The 18,957-nt window shown below is 37.6% G+C and overlaps 1 protein-coding gene across 1 annotated transcript in view; it reads right to left on the bottom strand.

Annotated features, from left to right (window-relative positions):
- The window catches only part of GRIN3A (glutamate ionotropic receptor NMDA type subunit 3A), a 222,343-nt gene that overhangs the window by 141,472 nt on the left and 61,914 nt on the right, over positions 1 to 18,957 (bottom strand). Inside the window, exon 2 of the mRNA XM_002708146.6 lies at positions 14,521 to 15,125. Coding sequence (XP_002708192.3) covers positions 14,521 to 15,125 — 605 coding nt within the window. The remainder of the gene's footprint in view (positions 1 to 14,520; positions 15,126 to 18,957) is intronic.

Here is an 18,957-nt window from a genome sequence, read left to right on the forward strand (position 1 = left end):
TGATTATTTGTAGCCCTTGCCTACATTGGTGCTGAAATATGGTCTTTTACCTTTTTTTTTTTCACTGAGCTCTTTATTTAGTGGTGCATTAAGCCATGGATTATAATATAAATTGAAAATGTTATCTGAAAATTTTTAAAAATTAAAACATTTAACTAAATATGTGAAAGACCTCTAGAACAAAAATTACAAAATACTAATGAAAGTAACTGAAGAAGAAACACAAAAATGGGAAGACTCCTATGTTCATGGGCTGGAAGAATTAAGAAATATAGGAATTCAATGCAGTTCCCATCAAAATACCAATGACATTCTTAACAGAACTAGAAAAAAAATCCTAAAATTCAAATGTAGGCACAAGAGACCCCAAATAGCTAAAGTAATCTTAAACAAATAGAATAAAGTTGGAGGCATCAAAATGATTGCTTTGAAGACATACTATGAAACTATGTTAACCAAAATAGTATGGTACTAGCAAAAAAACAGGCACAGAGACAAATGGAAAAGAATAGAAATCACAGAAATAAACTATTCATCTACAGCCAAATAATTCCAAAAGAAATTTGTATTTCAGGAATTTGTATATCCAGAAATTTGTATATCCGGAAATATATACTGGAGAAAGAGCATTCTCTTCAATAAGTAGTGCTTGCATAGACAAGTCTAGTACCTGCTAACGCTAACTGATGGAGTAAATAAAGGGGAGAGTGATCCAACATGGGAAGTGAGATACTCAGCAGACTCATAGAATGGCAGATGTCCTAAATAGCACTCTGGCCTCAGAATCAGCCCTAAAGGCATTCGGAGCTGGCTGAAAAGCTCATGAGAGTATTTCAGGCATGGAAAGCCAAGACACTCTGGCAAAAGATCTCTGCGAGTGAGATCCCAGTGGAAAGAACAGGTCATCAAAGAAGGAGGTACCTTCCTCTGAAGGGAGGAGAGAACCTCCACTTTGACTATGACCTTGTCTAAACAAGATAAGAGTCGGAGAACTCAGAGGGCTTCCATAGCCTTGGAAACTCATGACTGGAGCATAGGGAGATTACTGATTCCATAGACAGGAGTGTCAATTGGTAAAGTCAACAACAGGAGTCACTGTGCACTTACTCCTCATGTAGGATCTCTATCCTTAATGTGCTGTACATTGAGATTTAATGCTATAACGAGTACTCAAACAATATATTTCACTTTGTGTTTCTATGGGGGTGCAAACTGTTGAAATCCTTACTTAATGCATACTAAACTGATCCTCTGTAAAAAAAAAAAAAAAAAGAAAAGAAAAGAAATTATCAATTCCCAACTTGACTCTCACTGGGATTAAACATGACAATAGGTCTGCTCTGATTTCATCATCATTTAAAAAAATCATCTATTATTTTTCACTTTATGTTTCTGTGTGGGAGCAAACTGTTGAAATCCTTACTTAAGGTATACTAAGCTGATCTTCTGTATATTAAGATAATCGAAAATGAATCTTGATGTGAATGGAAGGGGAGAGGGAGTGGGAAAGGGGAGGGTTGTGGGTGGGAGGGACGGTATGGGGGGGAAGCCACTGTAATCCATAAGTCGTACTTTGGAAATTTATATGCATTAAATAAAAGTTTAAAAAAAAATAAGTAGTGCTTGGAAAGTTGAAGAACCAGTGACTGGTGTTGTGGCATAATGTGAAAAACCACTGCCTGGCATCCCATATGGGTTGGTTTGTGTCCTGGAAGCTCCACTTCCAATCTAGCTTCCTGCTAATGGCCTGGGAAACATGGTGGATGATGGTCCAAGAATCTGCAACCCATGTGGGAGAACTGGATGAAGGTCCTGGCTCCTGGCTTTGGCCTGGCTCAACACTGGTCATTGTGGCTATCTGGGGAGTGAACGAGCAATTGGATATCTCTCTCTCTCTCTCTAACTCTGACTTTCACATAAATAAATAAATCTTTAAAAAATATTGGATATTCATGTGCAGAAAACTGAAGCTAGAGCCACCTTTTCCCAAACAAAAGTCAACTCAAAAACCTAAATATAAGACCTGAAACTGAAACTACCAGAAGAGGAAACACTGGGAGACATCACTGTAGCCAACAAGTTCTGGAATAGTACCCCAAAGGCACAGGTAACAAAGTGAGAAAATATGTGGCAACTATCCTCTTGACAAAAGATTAACATCCAGAACATATAAGGAACTTGCAAAACTCAACAACAAAGCCTTAAATAATCCATTGAAGAAATGGGTACAGGATCAGAACAGACATTCTCAAAAAAGGACTACAAATGACCAATAAATACATGAAAATACCCTGAGTTTCACTAGCTATCAGGGAAATATCAATCAAAACCACAATGAGGCTCTCTCCAGCTACAATGGCTATTCTAAAAAAGAGAAAATATAATGAATGCTGACATTAGAAACAAGGAAACATTGAAACACTGCTGGAGGGGATACAAATTACTACAGTCATTATGAAGAACAGTATGAAGGTTCCTCACAAAACTAAAAACCAAGCTATCATATGATCCAGGTATACTACTTCTGGATATATATCCAAAAGAAAGGAAATCAACATATGAAAGAGATAGCTGAACTCTTAAATTTACTGCTCCTATTCACAACAGCCAAGTTATGGAATCAATCTAGATGCCCACCAATAGCTGAATAGACAAAGTGGTATATATACACAAAGGAATACTATTTGGCATCATAAAGAATTTCATCCTGTTGTTAGCAATAAAATGGATGGATTTGCAGAAGACATAGAAAGGGCCGGCGCCGTGGCTCACTAGGCTAATCCTCAGCCTTGTGGCGCCGGCATACCGGGTTCTAGTCCCAGTCGGGGCGCCGGATTCTGCCCCGGTTGCCCCTCTTCCAGGCCAGCTCTCTGCTGTGGCCAGGGAGTGCAGTGGAGGATGGCCCAAGTGCTTGGGCCCTGCACCCCATGGGAGACCAGGATAAGTACCTGGCTCCTGCCATCCGATCAGCGCGGTACGCTGGCCGCAGCGGCCACTGGAGGGTGAACCAACAGCAAAAAGAAAGTCCTTTGTCTCTCTCTCTCTCTCATTGTCCACTCTGCCTGTCATAAAAAAAAGAAAAAGACATAGAAAGACACATATCACATATTCTCTCTTATATAAGACAGTTAAAAATAATAATAGTTACTTCAAAAATAAATGATATTTTTCTTTGTATTAGGACAGGATATACCAGTGAATCATTCAGTTCAAGTATAATATTTATGATACACTGATGTATGTGTATGTGTGGTGGTAGGCAATTTAATTATATTAATGATCTTTTTTTTTGGTCTATTCAAATTTTCTATATGACTGTAGTATTTGTGGTTTTAGTAGAATATCACTCATTTCATTGAGTTTTCTAAATTTCTTATTAAGTATGTATGTATACTATTTTACAACATTCAAAATTTATTTTCTTATGCTATGATCATATATTGGGAATTTATTTTTTAGTTTTTACAACATTTTACAAATATTTGTTTTAATTGTTTCTTTAAAAGAAACAGACCTTAGAATTATTCATTACCATTATTTTGATATCTTACCATATACCTTATAGCTTATATGTCAATTATGACATTAGTTTCTTCTTATTTCTCAAGTTTATTTTCTCTTTTTCATTGATTGGCTTATCTTCTCTTTTAGAATTCAAGCACTGAAGTTAATTTAACCATGATCACTGCTTTGGTCACCTGTAAATGACTTCAGTATTTGGACTTTAGTTTTCTAAATAGTTGATAATCATAAATATATATATATATGTAAAAAACTTGTGCAAATGTCAATATAGTGGATTGTTTTCTCTTAGAATTTTATCTGAAATTATAAAATTTCTCATAAGAGAGCTTTGGTTTGTTGTACTTTCACATATAAAAATCTGCTGCTTAACTTTAAAATGTGTTTTGGAAGTTAGAATATATTCATTTAGGGCAAATATTCTATTTACTAATTAACGTGGGTGTGCACTCTCTGTGGAATGCTAATTGCAGTGTTTAGCTTAATTTATCTGATTAATCATATTATTACTGTACCATTTGTACTTTTGGTTAACTTGTTCTAACGTTCACTATAGTTAGGTAAAAAATTTCCCACTAAAAGTAATGTTGTCTTCTTGGTTAATAACTGTAAAAACTGTTGCCCCTGATCTTTCTTCCGCCTTATTCAGCATATAAAGTTTTACTAACATCATGTTTTCATGTGTATTATCAATCTGCATTTTTTCTTGTTTTTTAAATAGTTCTATAATAATTCAGTTGAGTCTTCATTTTGGTGATATGTTAATCTACTTTAGTGTTGCTTAAATACACCCAATCCACATGTGTATTCTTCAATGCCCTGGTTGTTTATAGATCATATACTTATTTCTATTTTGACCTTTTTAAACTAACCAGCTTGCCTCTTTGTATATCTGTTTCTTTCACAAGTTTTATGTTTCTTTTAAATTGTCCTATTATCTTTGCCTTTTCCTTGTATTGCTGCCTTCCATTAATCATATCTATACAAGGGAGTATCTATTTTGCTCTCTAAAACCTGAAAGTTTATTTTTCCCCTTGGGAACTTTCTCGGTATCACTAAGAAAATACATCTTGAAAATTGAGCTGAATTTGTTTTCCCATGATCATCTCATCATATTTAATATTTCCCCATTGAGGAATAATTCCATCATCTTCCATAAAGCTCTATAAATTTTTTTTTGCACGTGAGGGTTTAATTTTGACTTTTTGCCTTCATTTGATTAGAAATATTTGACAACATTTTACTAGTGACATTCTCTCAAACTTTCCTCCACCAGCATCACCTAATTATTGCTAGATTTACTTGGTTTGGCTGTCAGGTTTATTTGCTCCTATTACTGAATGTAAATATTTGTGGGTTTTCTTTGGTCCATTTTAATTTGGCTCTAGATCTTCCAAATGTCAATATGCACTAGAAAATCCATCTCAGTAAAGTCTATTTGATATACAGAAAAATGATATTCTCAAAGTTTTCCTTTCTTCTTTTTCTGAGAGAAAGAGAATAGGAAAGAGAGCCATAGATGTCCATAAATCTCATCTTTTTCTCATGTGATTCTTCTCCACAATGAATCTTCCAATCAAAAGCTCACATATTACAAAATTCTACACTTATGCATTTTTCATGAATTCACACTTAGTTTTTTATCCTCCTCTTTTTCATTGAATAGTTCCAAGTGATTCTTACTTTGGGTAATCTCTTAGAAATCTTGCAAACCATTCTGATATTTCACAACCTCCACAGAACACCAGCTATTTAATTTACTAGCTATTAGTATTTTCTGTTCATATTTTAATCCATATTGTAATATTTTCCCTATACCTTCTTATTCTTTAAATTATTCTTATTTTGCATCTTTTCTTTAGGTTCAGGACTAGTTACCTTTCCTCAAATATCCAGTGTTTTTAAAAATTTATTTACATATTTTATTTATTTGAAAAGCAAGAGAAAGGAGGAAGGGGGTGGAGGAAGGGGAGAGAGAGAGAATGAGAGAAAGAGGAGAGAGTCTACTATCTATTGGTTTACTCCCCAAAACTCTGCAAATAGCCAGGACTGGGCCAAGCTGAATTTGGGGGCCTGCAACTCATTCCAGTTCTGCTACATGATTGGAAGGAGCACAACTACTTGAGCCATCACTGCTACATTCTAGGATGTACATGAACAGGAAGCTAGAATCTGGAACGGAGCTAGGACTTGAACCCAGACACTGCAATATGGAATGTGGGCACCCTAAGTGGCTTTTAAACTGTTGGGCCAAATGCCCACTGCTCCCTCCAGCATTCTTAATGGTTTCTGCCATGTGTGTCAATGTATAGTCATTCCATTATTCTTTTAATATTCTTTCTCTTCCACCCACTCCCCTGCATTTTTCTCTTTCTTTCTTGTCTCTTTATCTTGTCCTTTTGGTGGACTTCAAACACAAGAAATGCCAGTATTCTGTCCTGTTAGTAAGAAATACAATAAATCAGCATTTGACCATCCTCACATAATTATCTTTGAAGTTCTTAATTTAAATTCTGATTTTTTTTTTTAAATTTGAGAGGGTGGGGGAAAGACAGAGACTAAAACAAAGACAAAGACAGGATTTCTGTCTGCTGGTTCACTTTCTAAATGCCTGAACACTCAGGTCTGTTCCAGGCTGATGCTAGGAGCCAGGAACTCAATCCAGGTGTTTCTCATGGTGGGCAGGGAGCTACCTACTTGAGCCATCACCTGCTGCCTCCCTGGGTCTGCATTAGCAGGCTGGAATCAGAGGCTGACCTTGGACCCTAATCCAACCATGGTAATCTGCGTATTCACTACTAGGCCAAATGCCAGCCCCTCATTTTTAGTTGTTACTCCATCTTTCTTTGACTACCTACAGAAGCTCAACTATTTATCACCCCTGCCCCATTTTCAATGTCTCTTTTACCATTTCTGCCTTTTCTTACAGCCCTGAAAGACCATTCTCTGTTTGTATGACCAGTTATTACCAGTGCAGTTTTCACTCGGTGGCATGTTTCACAGGAACAGATCCCTGTGGGATCTTCCTTCCTTTTCTTTCTTTTTTTTTAAGATTTATTTATTTATTTGAAAGTCAGAGTTATATGGACAGAGAAGGAGAGGCAGAGAGACAGAGAGAGAGACGTCTTCCATCCACTGGTTCAGTCCCCAGTTGGCCACAATGGCCAAAGCTGTGCTGATCTGAAACCAGAAGCCAGGAGCTTCTGGGTCTCCCACGCAGGTGCAGGGTCCCAAGGACTTGAACCATCTTCTACTGCTTTCCTACACCACAGCAGAGAGCTGGATTGGAAGACGAGCAGCTGAGATATGAACTGGTGCCCAAATGGGATGCCAGCACTGCAGGTGGTGGCTTTACCCACTATGCCACAGTGCTGGCCCTTATCTTTCTTTTATAACATGAGTTTCTGCATCTTAGCTACAGCGCTTACCCATGGTCAAATTCTGTCTGAAGATGTTGCTTTGGTTTTGTTCTGTGTACATGGGACAGATTTCTCAATTAAGCCTCTAATTTAAATGATCTCTTGAGCTATCTGCAAAGTGACTCCTTGACTGTCCTCCCTACTCCTCCTTAGTGCCCTGAAGTGTAAGTGCTTGGCAGTTGATGAGGCCTATGTTTGACATTTCAGACTCTAAGATCCTCGAAGGCATGGATTTTGACATCCCCCGCACTCTGACAGCAGAGTCTTCCGCAGAGATGCTGCTAGGAATGAACAAATCTTTCTTTCCCACTCCTCTGCTTCATGGCCCTGCAGCCTGTCAAGCTGAAAAAGACTTCAGTGTGCATCTAAGCATCTGTCACACTGAGTCATCTTTGCATCTCAGGCACAACACAGTGCCTGGCCAGAGCAACTGCTCAGTAATACTTGTGGGGTAAACGCAATTAAGCGCACGTCTTCTGCTCAGATCCGACATATCTTTAAAGGGCTCTTCATCACTTTGCCAGAAGAGTGAGTCTCAATCAGCCAGGAAGCATTTACATTTGCAATTTACAGATTTTTTTGAAGCATTCAAATTCTATCACATTTTCCTCTCCAATAATGGATACTATCAAAAATAGCTATCAGTTCAATGGAAAATCTCTCTGAAGACAAGGAACATAATAAGGATTGGGAATTATTCAATTTCATCCCTGAGTGTAGATAGCCCCACATACTGTCAATAATTAATTTTATTCCTTAAAAAACATCATACAAGCTTAATATTTTAAAAATAGATTCTATCAGTTAATGTAACATAGATTTAATAAATTTATATATACATATATATGAAGCATTTTGGTCTATGTTTTGCTAATATCCATAAAATACAGTTGTAAGTAAAATTGTAGAGTAGAAGAACTTCTGTTCATCTTGACTTTTCCCCCAAAGGAGAAAATACTAACCTATATGACTGGATCATAATTTAATGTAGTTTGGCCTGTGTTACTATTAGTGTCTGTGGGGAATCATTACATCAAAAAATCAGACCTATGCCTACAGCACTCTCTTTTTCATGTTTCCTTGTATGTTAACTGGAAAGCTGGCACTTTTTTCTTTGTGTTTTCTTCTTTCATAGGTTACATAACACTTAGGTCTGTTTTCTATCCCTACATCATTGTCCTTACTCCTTACTTTTTGGGCATGAACTTGACCCTTGCTCTCTTCGTGAGCCTGACTCTTCTTCACAATGCTGGTGTGGGCTGTCCCCTTGAACCGCTCCTGTCACTTTGTGTCATACTGCAACTTAATTAATGGCAGCTCATTGGATCTGGCTTCAGTGATGGCCCAGGTGCTGATACCTTTTCCAGTATTGCCTTGGCATAGCCCTGGCAATGGGACAGTATACAGAATTTACCAAACATCAACTTGAAGGGATACAGTGTGTAGAGACTGAAGTGTCTCTGAGAGATAAATCTGGAATTCAGATTGCAGCTACAGAATTTCCTTCCATAGACTCGCATCTTCCTGGCATATGTCCAAAGTTTACAGTAGTGCATTCATGAAAAATTCAACAGGAAATACAGTTTCTTCTCAAATCAAAGCTTGCAGCCTTCCCTAAAATTCAGAAAAAAGCCCCACAGTTTAAAATCTGTTGATCCCAGATTAAGTATATTTAGGAGATGTTCATCAAGATAGTGTCCTAAAGAAATATACCTTTTCCAGTGTTCTTTACTTGAAACTCCTATGACTTAGGAAAAATCTCAGACTCAACTCTTGGCAGGACTTAAGTGACCTGCAGGGTGAACTTAAGGTGAAGTTCAAAGAATTTCTGCCAAATTATTCCAGTGATGACAGGGGTTCCTTTTGGAGACATCTGGAAACACAGAGCTTAAGTGTTGGTTCCCAGCATTGAAGACACTAAGGCCTGTGTTTTCTAGGAGGACCAACTCCTCGGAAGCTTTGGCAGAGAAAGTTAACCTAAGAATAAAGGCAGACATATTAGGTCACTCGCAAATCACATGTTGCCCTTGGGACTCCAGGAAACCAGTGTTAAGCATCATCCAATCCCAGGCTTCCATATTCAATGCAACTACATTTCTTTTAAGCACTTGTTAAAATATTTAGGCTCACCAGTTTGGTTTGGTAGAGGTCTTTAGGACAAGAATTCTTTTACAACTTTTGGCTGAAAGAATATAAATTACAAAGCAACAGGATTCTGATAAGGAAAGTCTGTATTAATTCTGAAAGAGCCTGAAATGTGGATTTAGGTGAACTGTTTAAATTTTCCCCTGCAAGTAACTGGTGGAATGATTTTAGACATACTACTTAAATTCTTGAGAAAGGAATGCTTATTTTAATTAAAGTTTATAGAGTATAAGTAACTTTACCAGGGTCACAAGGCTGCTAAATTATAGTGATGGTGGAAAGTGATATAAAAATTATTGTTATATCATGCAGCTTCAAATTCTTATGAACTCTTCCAATGTCCAGGAATAATTCAAGGTCCAAAATCAATTTATACTTCAGGCTTCTTGAATGAACATTTCATTCTTATTTTCCCGTTATATACCTTACAGTATCTGGTATTTAATAGATTCTTAATAATGTATGGAGAATCAATAATTGAACACTTACTATTAATGAAAGAACAGTGAAACTGTGTATTGTTTGACCATGTGAGTGTGATGATGAACACAGCATGGAGGAGAAACAATCTCTAGCATGTTGAACCACGCCTCAGGGTCAGTTTAGGAGAGGCCTAGAAATGCTAGCTAGAGTCAAAGGCATGGTGTCCCAATGAAGAATGACAACCAAACACCTAGAGTAAAGATAATGGAAAAAAAGTATATATAATTTCATAAAAATATTCTTTCGTGGTGGGAGAATAGAAGAAAGGAGTTGTGAGCTCTCTGAAATCAGGGCCTCCTGTTCTGTTCTTTGTGTCTTTAGCCAACAATTTGACCTACTATTAGTAAACTTCAACACATATTTGAATAAATGAATCAGCCATTGCTTACTTGATATAATTTTCATGAGATATAGAACTGAATCACAGGAACTGTTCAAAGAAGAAAGACAGGATTCCACAGCACACATAGAAGGTAGAATAACTATTAGGACTACGATTAATTAGTTAGAGGAACAAGGTATCTATGAGTGTCAAGAATCTCGGAATTCTTAAAAAAGGATAGCTTCTCTTGGCCATACTATTATCAACCTATGAAGCCCTTTCTCCAGCATCAGTGGATTTATTAGCACTGAGTGCTTTCAAAGAAGCCTGGGAAAATTCTAATCTTAGAGCCACAGATAAATTTTCAACCAACTATCTATCCACTTTGTACTAGAGTCTGGTGTTCAGAATGCAGCAAGGCAGTAAGTATGGTCAAACCTAAAACCAATTCTGAGAAATGAAAATAATTTTTGTATCCTAATGGTTTATAAAAATTACTTGCAGGGCTTTTATACCGTATTACTTTATTTGAATAATTTAATGCAGGATTATCATTTTATAAATATGTCATAGCTAATGATCTGTCATTCAGTTGAAATCCACTACATACATAAAATGTAAACTGGCTAAAATCCCTGTGCAGTATGCTATCAAATTACTTTTCTAGAATCATCTCAAATGTTCTTCGTATGTAGTTAATGCTCCAATAGTAGTATATTTCTTGTTTAAAACTTGGTGAGTTTGAATATGCCATTTGCTCTATGAATTTGTTCCAAAACTGAGACTTCCTATTCATTTATCCCACCCAATTCCAGTGACTTTTTTTAATCCCTCACCAACAAACATCTAAGAAGAGATGGCTATTCACTTCTCTGTGTATCTGAATATATATATGACCTAAAATTTTTTAAAAAAATTTATTTAAGAGGATAGTTGTGTGATATATCTACATCTATATCTATATACACACACATACACATACATACATACAGAGAGAGCAAGGGAGAGTGAGAGAGAAAGACTGCGCATGCCCGAGCCCCTGTGTGCAGGCTAGTGAATGAAGGAGCAAGAGTGCTGCCATCTGTTGGCTCACTCTCCATTGCTGCAACAGCTGTAGCTGGGTCAGGCTGTAACTAGGGGCTGGAAACACAATCTAGGACTACTACATGGGTGGCAGGGGTCTAACTACATGAGCTGTCACCTGTTGTCTACCACTGTGTATCAGTAGAGCCTGGACTCAAATATGGACACTCTGAAATGGGATTTAGGTGTCCCAACTTGGGTCTTCAGCAGTAGGCCAAATACCCTTCCCATATATTCCATTATTTTATAACCATTTACTTACTTTTTTACTTCATACACTAGACCCTCAGATCCAAAATGGCAGAATTCAAGTTTTAATTTCATCCTCCTTATCCTAGTTCAACAATAGGTCACTAACTATACAAAATACCCATATTTTTGTATTTATGGTGCTATTTTTAGAATAAAATTCCAGATCTGATTGCACTAAATAATTAACATTTAATAGAACAACTTGTAAATAAACTGTTGAACAGCACACAATGAACTTGGTGCCCAAGTGGTTCTGTCTATATTTAGTTTTGATGGACATTTGCTCCGGCATGTGGGGACCTCAAAAGAGTAAAATCTTTTATACCTGTAATTATGTCTATGTAGTATGCCACGAGAAATGGTTTTTCTAGTTTAAAAGTCTATGCTGAAAATGCCATGTTTTGGGTGATTTCATTAACATTTAAAAATGCTAACAATTTTGTCAGCTCAAACTGAAAATGACTGTGAGAAATGAAAGCTTGCAAAAGTCTTCCACCGGCTATTCATGGCTCATTATCCTCCTGTCTTTCATTATGCAGTGAGGAAGTGGGGTCAGCTTCACAAAATTTAGGAATAATTAAAAAATTACTATATGCAGATGTGACTTATGGACTGAGAATAACTAACTTTCTAAATTACTGTGTTGAACAAAGTAAATATGGATAATAAAAATCCACAGATGTTTTAGGGCTGAAGGCAGCTTTTAAGTTATTCATTATAAAGACTCCTTCCAGGGTTTTGCCCACTTGCCTTGACCCTTTCCTGAACACTTTGAAACTTTTTCTTTGACTGTATTCCTCAGGGAGTTTAAGAAGTCCTAGGCATATTTTGTGAAGTTCTTTTGAGTTCAGTTCTCAAACACATCTATGGGGATGAAAATATTGTCACTGACCCTTATACATTGTGAATTGCCGCTGGGCTCCAAACCTCACATTCTTCTTTTAGAACTTTCAAAGTTTGTGGAATAAAGATGTGGAAGCAGCCATGAAGGCAGAGGTTATCCACTAACCTAACATCCAAAAAAAAAAAAAAAAAAAAAAAAAAGAAAGAAAATTAAAGGAAAGGAAAAGAACAAAATCAGGTGATGAGTATTAATGTAAGTAAAAATAAAAAAGGTAAATTTTAATTTAGGTACTACTAACATTCCAACCACCCATTTTCTTCCACAGCAACAGACGGTGGAGGATGTCAATAAAATGGTAAGTTTCCTTTCTTTCTATGTTAATTTCAGTAAATATCGGTTACTTGCCTTCTATATGCTATGCTTTGAACCAGGCTGAATAATAGTGTCTCCACTGAATATAATTTATATTCTAGCTCAGAAGTCACACAGACATAGACAAATAAGGATGATGGAATGGGCTAAGTACTATCATATAACTTCATGTACAGGGTGTCATGAGATCTTGATGGAAAGAGACACACAGTTTTAATAAAACTTAAGTCAGAGGAGCCAAGAAGACCAGTTTCACCTTTATAAAGTAAAACCCTATGGTATATCCAATCTAAGTCAATAAATTTTCCTCCCTGTAGTTTCTAAACATTTTTAGGATCCAAACAGGATCATTTTTCTTGTGCTCTCTATTTTACCAGAGAGAGAAAGATGCTAAATAACTTAATGCACTTTTCACAAGTGGCTTTTCCTGTCTACTGTTTACAATGGCTCTTCCAGAATGATGACTATGCAAAATTATAAATCAAAGCTTTGCTTGTATATTTGTTGTGAAGGAGAACATTTCTCATCTGAGATAAAATCCTGAGCCTCAATTATGAGCTACTACACAAACAGTGGATAAAATCTGGACTGCAGCTGTACATATAGAATAGATGTAAACTTTAATCTTACAGAAAATCAAACATAAGAAAAACGGAAAGGTCAGATGATGATATAGTATATAATTTTATAATTAATAGACTTCTAACAATGAATTTGAGTTATCTTACTTTATTAACATTTTAAGGAGTTTATAGGTCGGGCTTAGTATTTAACCCTGCCATTTATGAAAGTACTTTTTGTCATGGAAAATGAATTAAAAGATAAGTTTATTTTGGTACAGCAGAGTTTTGAAATCCTTTTATGTGAGAGGTCTTCTAAAAGTTTGTGAAAAATGTATATAATAAAAAACTACACAATGATTTCAATTTTTATGTTGATAATATTTTAAATTACATTTCCCATGAACTTTCTGAAGTGTCCTCACAAATGCCTTTTAGCATGTTTCCTTGCACAGAGTAGGCGGTCATTTTATACATGTAAAATTAAATATAAAATTCTTAGGGTCATCTGACTTTTTTCCAAATACTCATTTCTTTTTAGAAGTTAAGACACTATGTGTTTGCCTTGTATTTCTTAATGTAATCCGATGTCACTCTCCCAAGGAGACTGCTTAAAAAGTGGGCCTTGTATACAGGTGGGCCTTCATCTCTGAAATAATTCTTTGATGTGGCCTTTCTAGCCATAGGTAGACATTTGCACATGAAAATCTGTTTTTCTATAAAATATCTATTTATTTATCTATTTATTTCTCCATCCTGTCTATTCATCTATTTATTTACTATCTATCTCTCAAGCCTCCAACAATTCTATGAGTAATAGATCTACCGTTGTATTTATTTTACACAAATAGGTATAGAAAACAAGAAATTAAGTTTTAGAGAAATTAAGTAACTTGACAAAGTCATGAACGTGGTAAGTGGCAAAACTGTATTCAACCTCAGACAGTCTATACCTGTGTGTGACCACTATTCTATACTTCCTTCAGCACCAAGTCCTGGGGAGCAGAAAGCCCATTCCTGCCTAACTGATTTTTTTTTGGTATAGATTTAGAGCTTTTTTCCAAATCTATTGATGTGGGAAAGAATGATCAGAGAAAGAAACATTTGTTGTGCACCTACTATGAACCAAGCATTGTGTTAGATACTTTCCACATATAATTTCATAATGTATCTATTATATAACATCAAGCTATTCAATATCATTCTAATTTACCAATTAGAAAACTAGGGCTTATAGCTTTCAAATATCTTGTCAAGAACACAGGGGGCTAAACCAAGGTTTAAAAGCAAGACCAAAGACTCCCCAAACCCCCACCCAATGCACTTACGAGTCTTTAGATAAAATTATAAGTGACAGAAAATGACAGGCTATCCTTTAGTAACCAGAAATTCTCTCAGAAGTAGTATTAGGCTGAAAGCTATTCAGAACAAAGATTTCTGCAAAGGCAATAGACAAGGAAATTTTACTTCTTGTCATAGCCCTATTGATGGAGACATAATTCAGGCCTTGCATCCTACCTTGATAAGTATTGTCCTGAAGTGAGATTGGTAGTTTTCACATCCATGCAGTTCATCGTGCTGGGAATGAGAGCAAGTTCTGGCTGGATCATGGTGGCTGTGGCGACAGCTCGCGCGACCAGTTCCATGGCGTCTTGTACGTAGTACTCGAAAACAGACTGTGTTGTTTTTCCATGAGCAATGAGCCCTAACGGCAGACCTTCTGTCCTCAGTTCCTCCACATTCTGGGAATCTCCCAGTACCCAGTGAAGCTCAGAGGGTGTCACCACAAACTGGGTGGTAATTTCAAAAATCTGCCGGATACTTTCCATGTCACAGCCAAACATCACAATTGTGGGTGTGCTATTCTTCACGCTCTCCAGCTGAACCTGCAGGAAGCTCACGAGGTCCTTGGTGGAGGAGAGGTTAGCAGTAATGTTGATGATAGACCCGAGGTGGAACTTGGAATTATTCTGGGTGAGAAGAAGGAAGTCGGTGATGTTCCAGTCTTCCTGGCACAGCAACAAGCTAAAATTGTACCAGTTGTTCATGGTCAGGATTGAGACAGTGACATCAGCATCAGAACTTAATGAATTTTCTAAACTCAGTTGTAGGTGAAGGGGATTCTGTATTTAAAGATATGAAAAAAAAGAATTAGAAAGCATTGGCCAAAGATTGTAACATACTTCTTGCTTTGTTATGAGGCTTAATCCTTTATTTTTTTCTGGGATATTCAAAAACCTCTGAGATCAAATTCCCCTACTATGGAAAACTATACTCCCTGTCCAATGGAACCATTGATTCCTTACAACTGTTTTCCTGCCATTTTTGCTAAGAGTGATGGAGGGCAGATGGTTTTTGGTATGAATGTCAAGGGTGACAGAACCATATATTTGACCTTAACATTTTAACCAAACTTGTCTATTGTCTTTCACACAGTCCCTTTTTGTGGATCCCAATTCTTAGTACTGCTGTTTATAATTCATTTGTTAAACTTTCTTCCCTGAAAAAATAATTGAAAGACATTTCTTTTGGTTTATCTTCCAATTATAGCAGAAAATTTTTATACAGTGTAGCTACTTATATAAGGATGGTGTGGAAGACAGATGCACCATAGTTTCCTTAACTTCTAGCCCCCTGGGTAAGGTACTTCTAATACATTTGGAATAATTAGCAATATGAATGCCAGGATTAAGTGTATAGTCAGGTAGTAGTACAGTTGGTTAAGATGCCAGAATCGCATATGGGCACTGGTTTGTGTCCCAGCTGCCCCACTTCCAATCCAGCTTCTTGCTAATGGTATGGAAAAAGCAGCAGAAGAATGCCCAAGTGTTTGGGACCCTACCACTCATGTGGGTGACCCAGTTGAAGGCCTGACTCCTGGCTTCACCTGTCCCAGTGCTGGCAATTGCAACCATCTGGGGGAGTGAATCAGCAGATAGAAGATCTTTCTCTTTGTTACAGTGAGAGAGAGAGACAGAGAGAAAGGTCTCCCATCAGTTGGTTCACTCCCCAACTGGCCACAACAGCCAGAGCTACGCCAATCTGAAGCCAGAAGCAGGACCTTCTTCCAGGTCTCCTACATGGGTGCAGGAGTCCAAGCACTTGGGCCATCTTCTGCTTTCCCAGGCCACAGCAGAAAGCTGGATGGGAAGAGGAGCAGTGGGGTCTAGAACCAGGGCTCATACGGGGTGCCAGTGCCGCAGGCAGAGGATTAACCCACTGTGCCACAACGCTGGCCCTTGACTACATTTCTGTATCTAAAAAGTCTTAAATTATTGCTGTGGAATATTAAATGTGTGCCCTTAAACACATTTATGCAACTTCCAACTGTATTTCCTCTGTTCATGGAACTCATCAACTCAAAAAAGGAAGAGTATCTAATTTGGAAAGTCATAAATTATTAACCATAGGTGAAATGGAAACATTCTCTCAATGAGTGGACTTGTTAATTGCTCTTCCCAGGAGTAGGTATTTAACTTATTTATCCTTTAACACTGATATTCTGAGAATGTTTAGCACAACAATGTTCCCATTGGGAATTAATGGATTGTTTTTGAGAGCCTGCCAAACACTCAGGTCAATAATATGTGTCTAGAAGAGAAGATGGCCTTCTCAGTCAAATTTCAAGCTGTTATATAATAGAAGTGTGAATTCTTCCTACCCACTGACACATGTGAAAAAGAAAGAAGATTGGAACTGAATTTTGAAGTCTTTTACAGATTGAAAGGATTTTGATATGTGCGGAATAAGGAATGAGGAGTCCAAGAGAGTTCATAGGAAGAAAACCATGACCATAGGCAAGAAATGAGAACACTTACGGTGGTAGGGAGAATGGACTCTTAAAATGTATTCTGATAATTTGACTTTTGTCCTAAATTAAGCCCTAGAGAAAGACCTCTAGTGATAACAGCAGAATTTCTGGAGGGTGATCTATAGGCCACATCCAGAGGGAAAATGATCTTAATTAGGTTCTAAGTGTTTGAACTGGAGGTTAGTGTTGGTGATGGCAGTGAGAGTGATAACAGCTCTTTAAAATTAAAAACTGTTGAATGACAAGATCAATGTGATAGGTGAAAAAGAGTGGGAAAATGTCAAAAAACCAGGAGACAGGATGGTTAGCTCAGGTGGGTAGCTCCTGTTTTCCAGACTTGAGATGTCAGACAATATGGGTAGGTGAGAGGAATTGAGGCTTCACTTCTTTACCAATTTATATTCATGTAAATTGCTACAAACAGTTCTTCCTGTCCTCTTTTAGCTTCTTTCCTTTGTATTTTCTTCTCTGCCTTAATCCTCTTCCAGAAGCAAAGAACAATGGAAGGCACATTCTACATTTAGCTAGCAGGAACAAATTATTCTCAACTGTTTCTTTGGCATCAGTTCCCTGTTTTGTTGCCAGTTTTCTTTCTAAAACACAAATATGACGATATCACTCTCCTGCACCATAACCTCTGAGTCACTCACAGGACAAATTTCAAAATTAATAAAATGGCTTGCAGGCCATCCCTACCTCATTTCTAGCTTCATTTCCAATACTTCAAACATGCTGTAGAAGACCAGGATATGCCACCCCCAACACATAACTGTAGGAGATCAGAATATATGTCCTTTTGGGCATATTTTGAGCTGATTATTTTGAAAAGAGAGAGTGAGAGTGAGAGAGTAAGAGTGTGTGTGTGTGTGTGTGAGAGAGAGAGAGAGAGAGAGACAGAGAGAGAGACAGAGACAGAGACAGAGAGAGGTAGGAGAAGCTCTGAACACATTCAAAGTTACTGTTGTGGGAAAATTTACACCTATAAAGAAAATCTCCATTTGTAAGGGTGTGTTTCTCTCTGTATGGGAAGAGAAGGTTGGCTAAATCACTAGGGATACTTCCAATGGGGAAGGCACTAACTTCAATCTGACTCTTGTTTACTGTGCTTTTCTTGGATACCTCCCCATTATGATCTTCACAACACCCTTTTGTCTTTGCTTACTGAAGATGGTATTTAAACATGAATGAAAGCCACCTCTTACTCATTGTAAATGGGTGTTTCCCATGTATTCAGGAGGTACCTGTGTTACTAAACTCCTGTTTTTCTCTTGTCAATCCCTCTTTTGTTACAAGGGTCCATCCTAACTGAGAACAATGAAGAAAAGAGAGAAAATCACTTTTCCTTCCCTATAATGCACAGCAAGATAAGTCATACTAGACAATTTGCTTTTTTTTATATCAGAGTAAAAATTATCATGCCCACTCAAATTTGACTATGCTGATCTTTTCACTGGAAATAGATTTGCCTGAATTCATATTCATCCTTTAAGACTCAACTATTCTGGGGCAGGCTTTTGGTATAGCAGTGAAGATGCCACTTGGGACAACTGCATCCCCTATCAGTTGGAGTCTGGGCTCTGTTCCTGAGGCAACATTCTTGCTAATGTGAACCCTAGGAGTCAGTAGGCAATGACTCAGTAGTGGGTCCCTGCCACCCCATGTGGGAGACGTGGGTTACATTCTCTATTCCCTAGCATTTGGAGAGTGAATCAGCAAATGGGAGGTTTAGCTTACTCTCCCCACAACCCCATAAAAAGAGCTGGATTGACAATTTGGCCCAGCAGTTAAGATACCATTTGGAATGCCTGTATCCTATAACAGGGTCTAGGGTTAAGTTCCTGTTTTACTTCTGCTTCCAGCTTCTTGCTAATTTGCACCCTGGGAGGCAGTAGGTAACAACTCAAGTACCTGGGTCCCTGCCACCCTAATGCAGACCCGGACTAAATCCCAGGTTTGTGGGTTTGTGGCAGGGGCCCTCCCCTTGGGGAAGAAAAAAAACTGGCTAAAGGCAAAAAATGGTAGAGGCTTTCATGAAGGGGCTTTCTGGGGGAACAAGGGGGTGGAAGGGCTTTCTGAGAAATACTGCAATGCATCTAGGTCAACTAAAGCAATACAGCTAAGTCAACTGCAGTGGTTTGGATGCA

Source organism: Oryctolagus cuniculus, chromosome 1 (genome assembly GCF_051225735.1).
Source record: "Oryctolagus cuniculus isolate XC-2025 breed Fujian yellow rabbit chromosome 1, ASM5122573v1, whole genome shotgun sequence".
Classification (NCBI taxonomy): Eukaryota; Metazoa; Chordata; class Mammalia; order Lagomorpha; family Leporidae; genus Oryctolagus; species Oryctolagus cuniculus.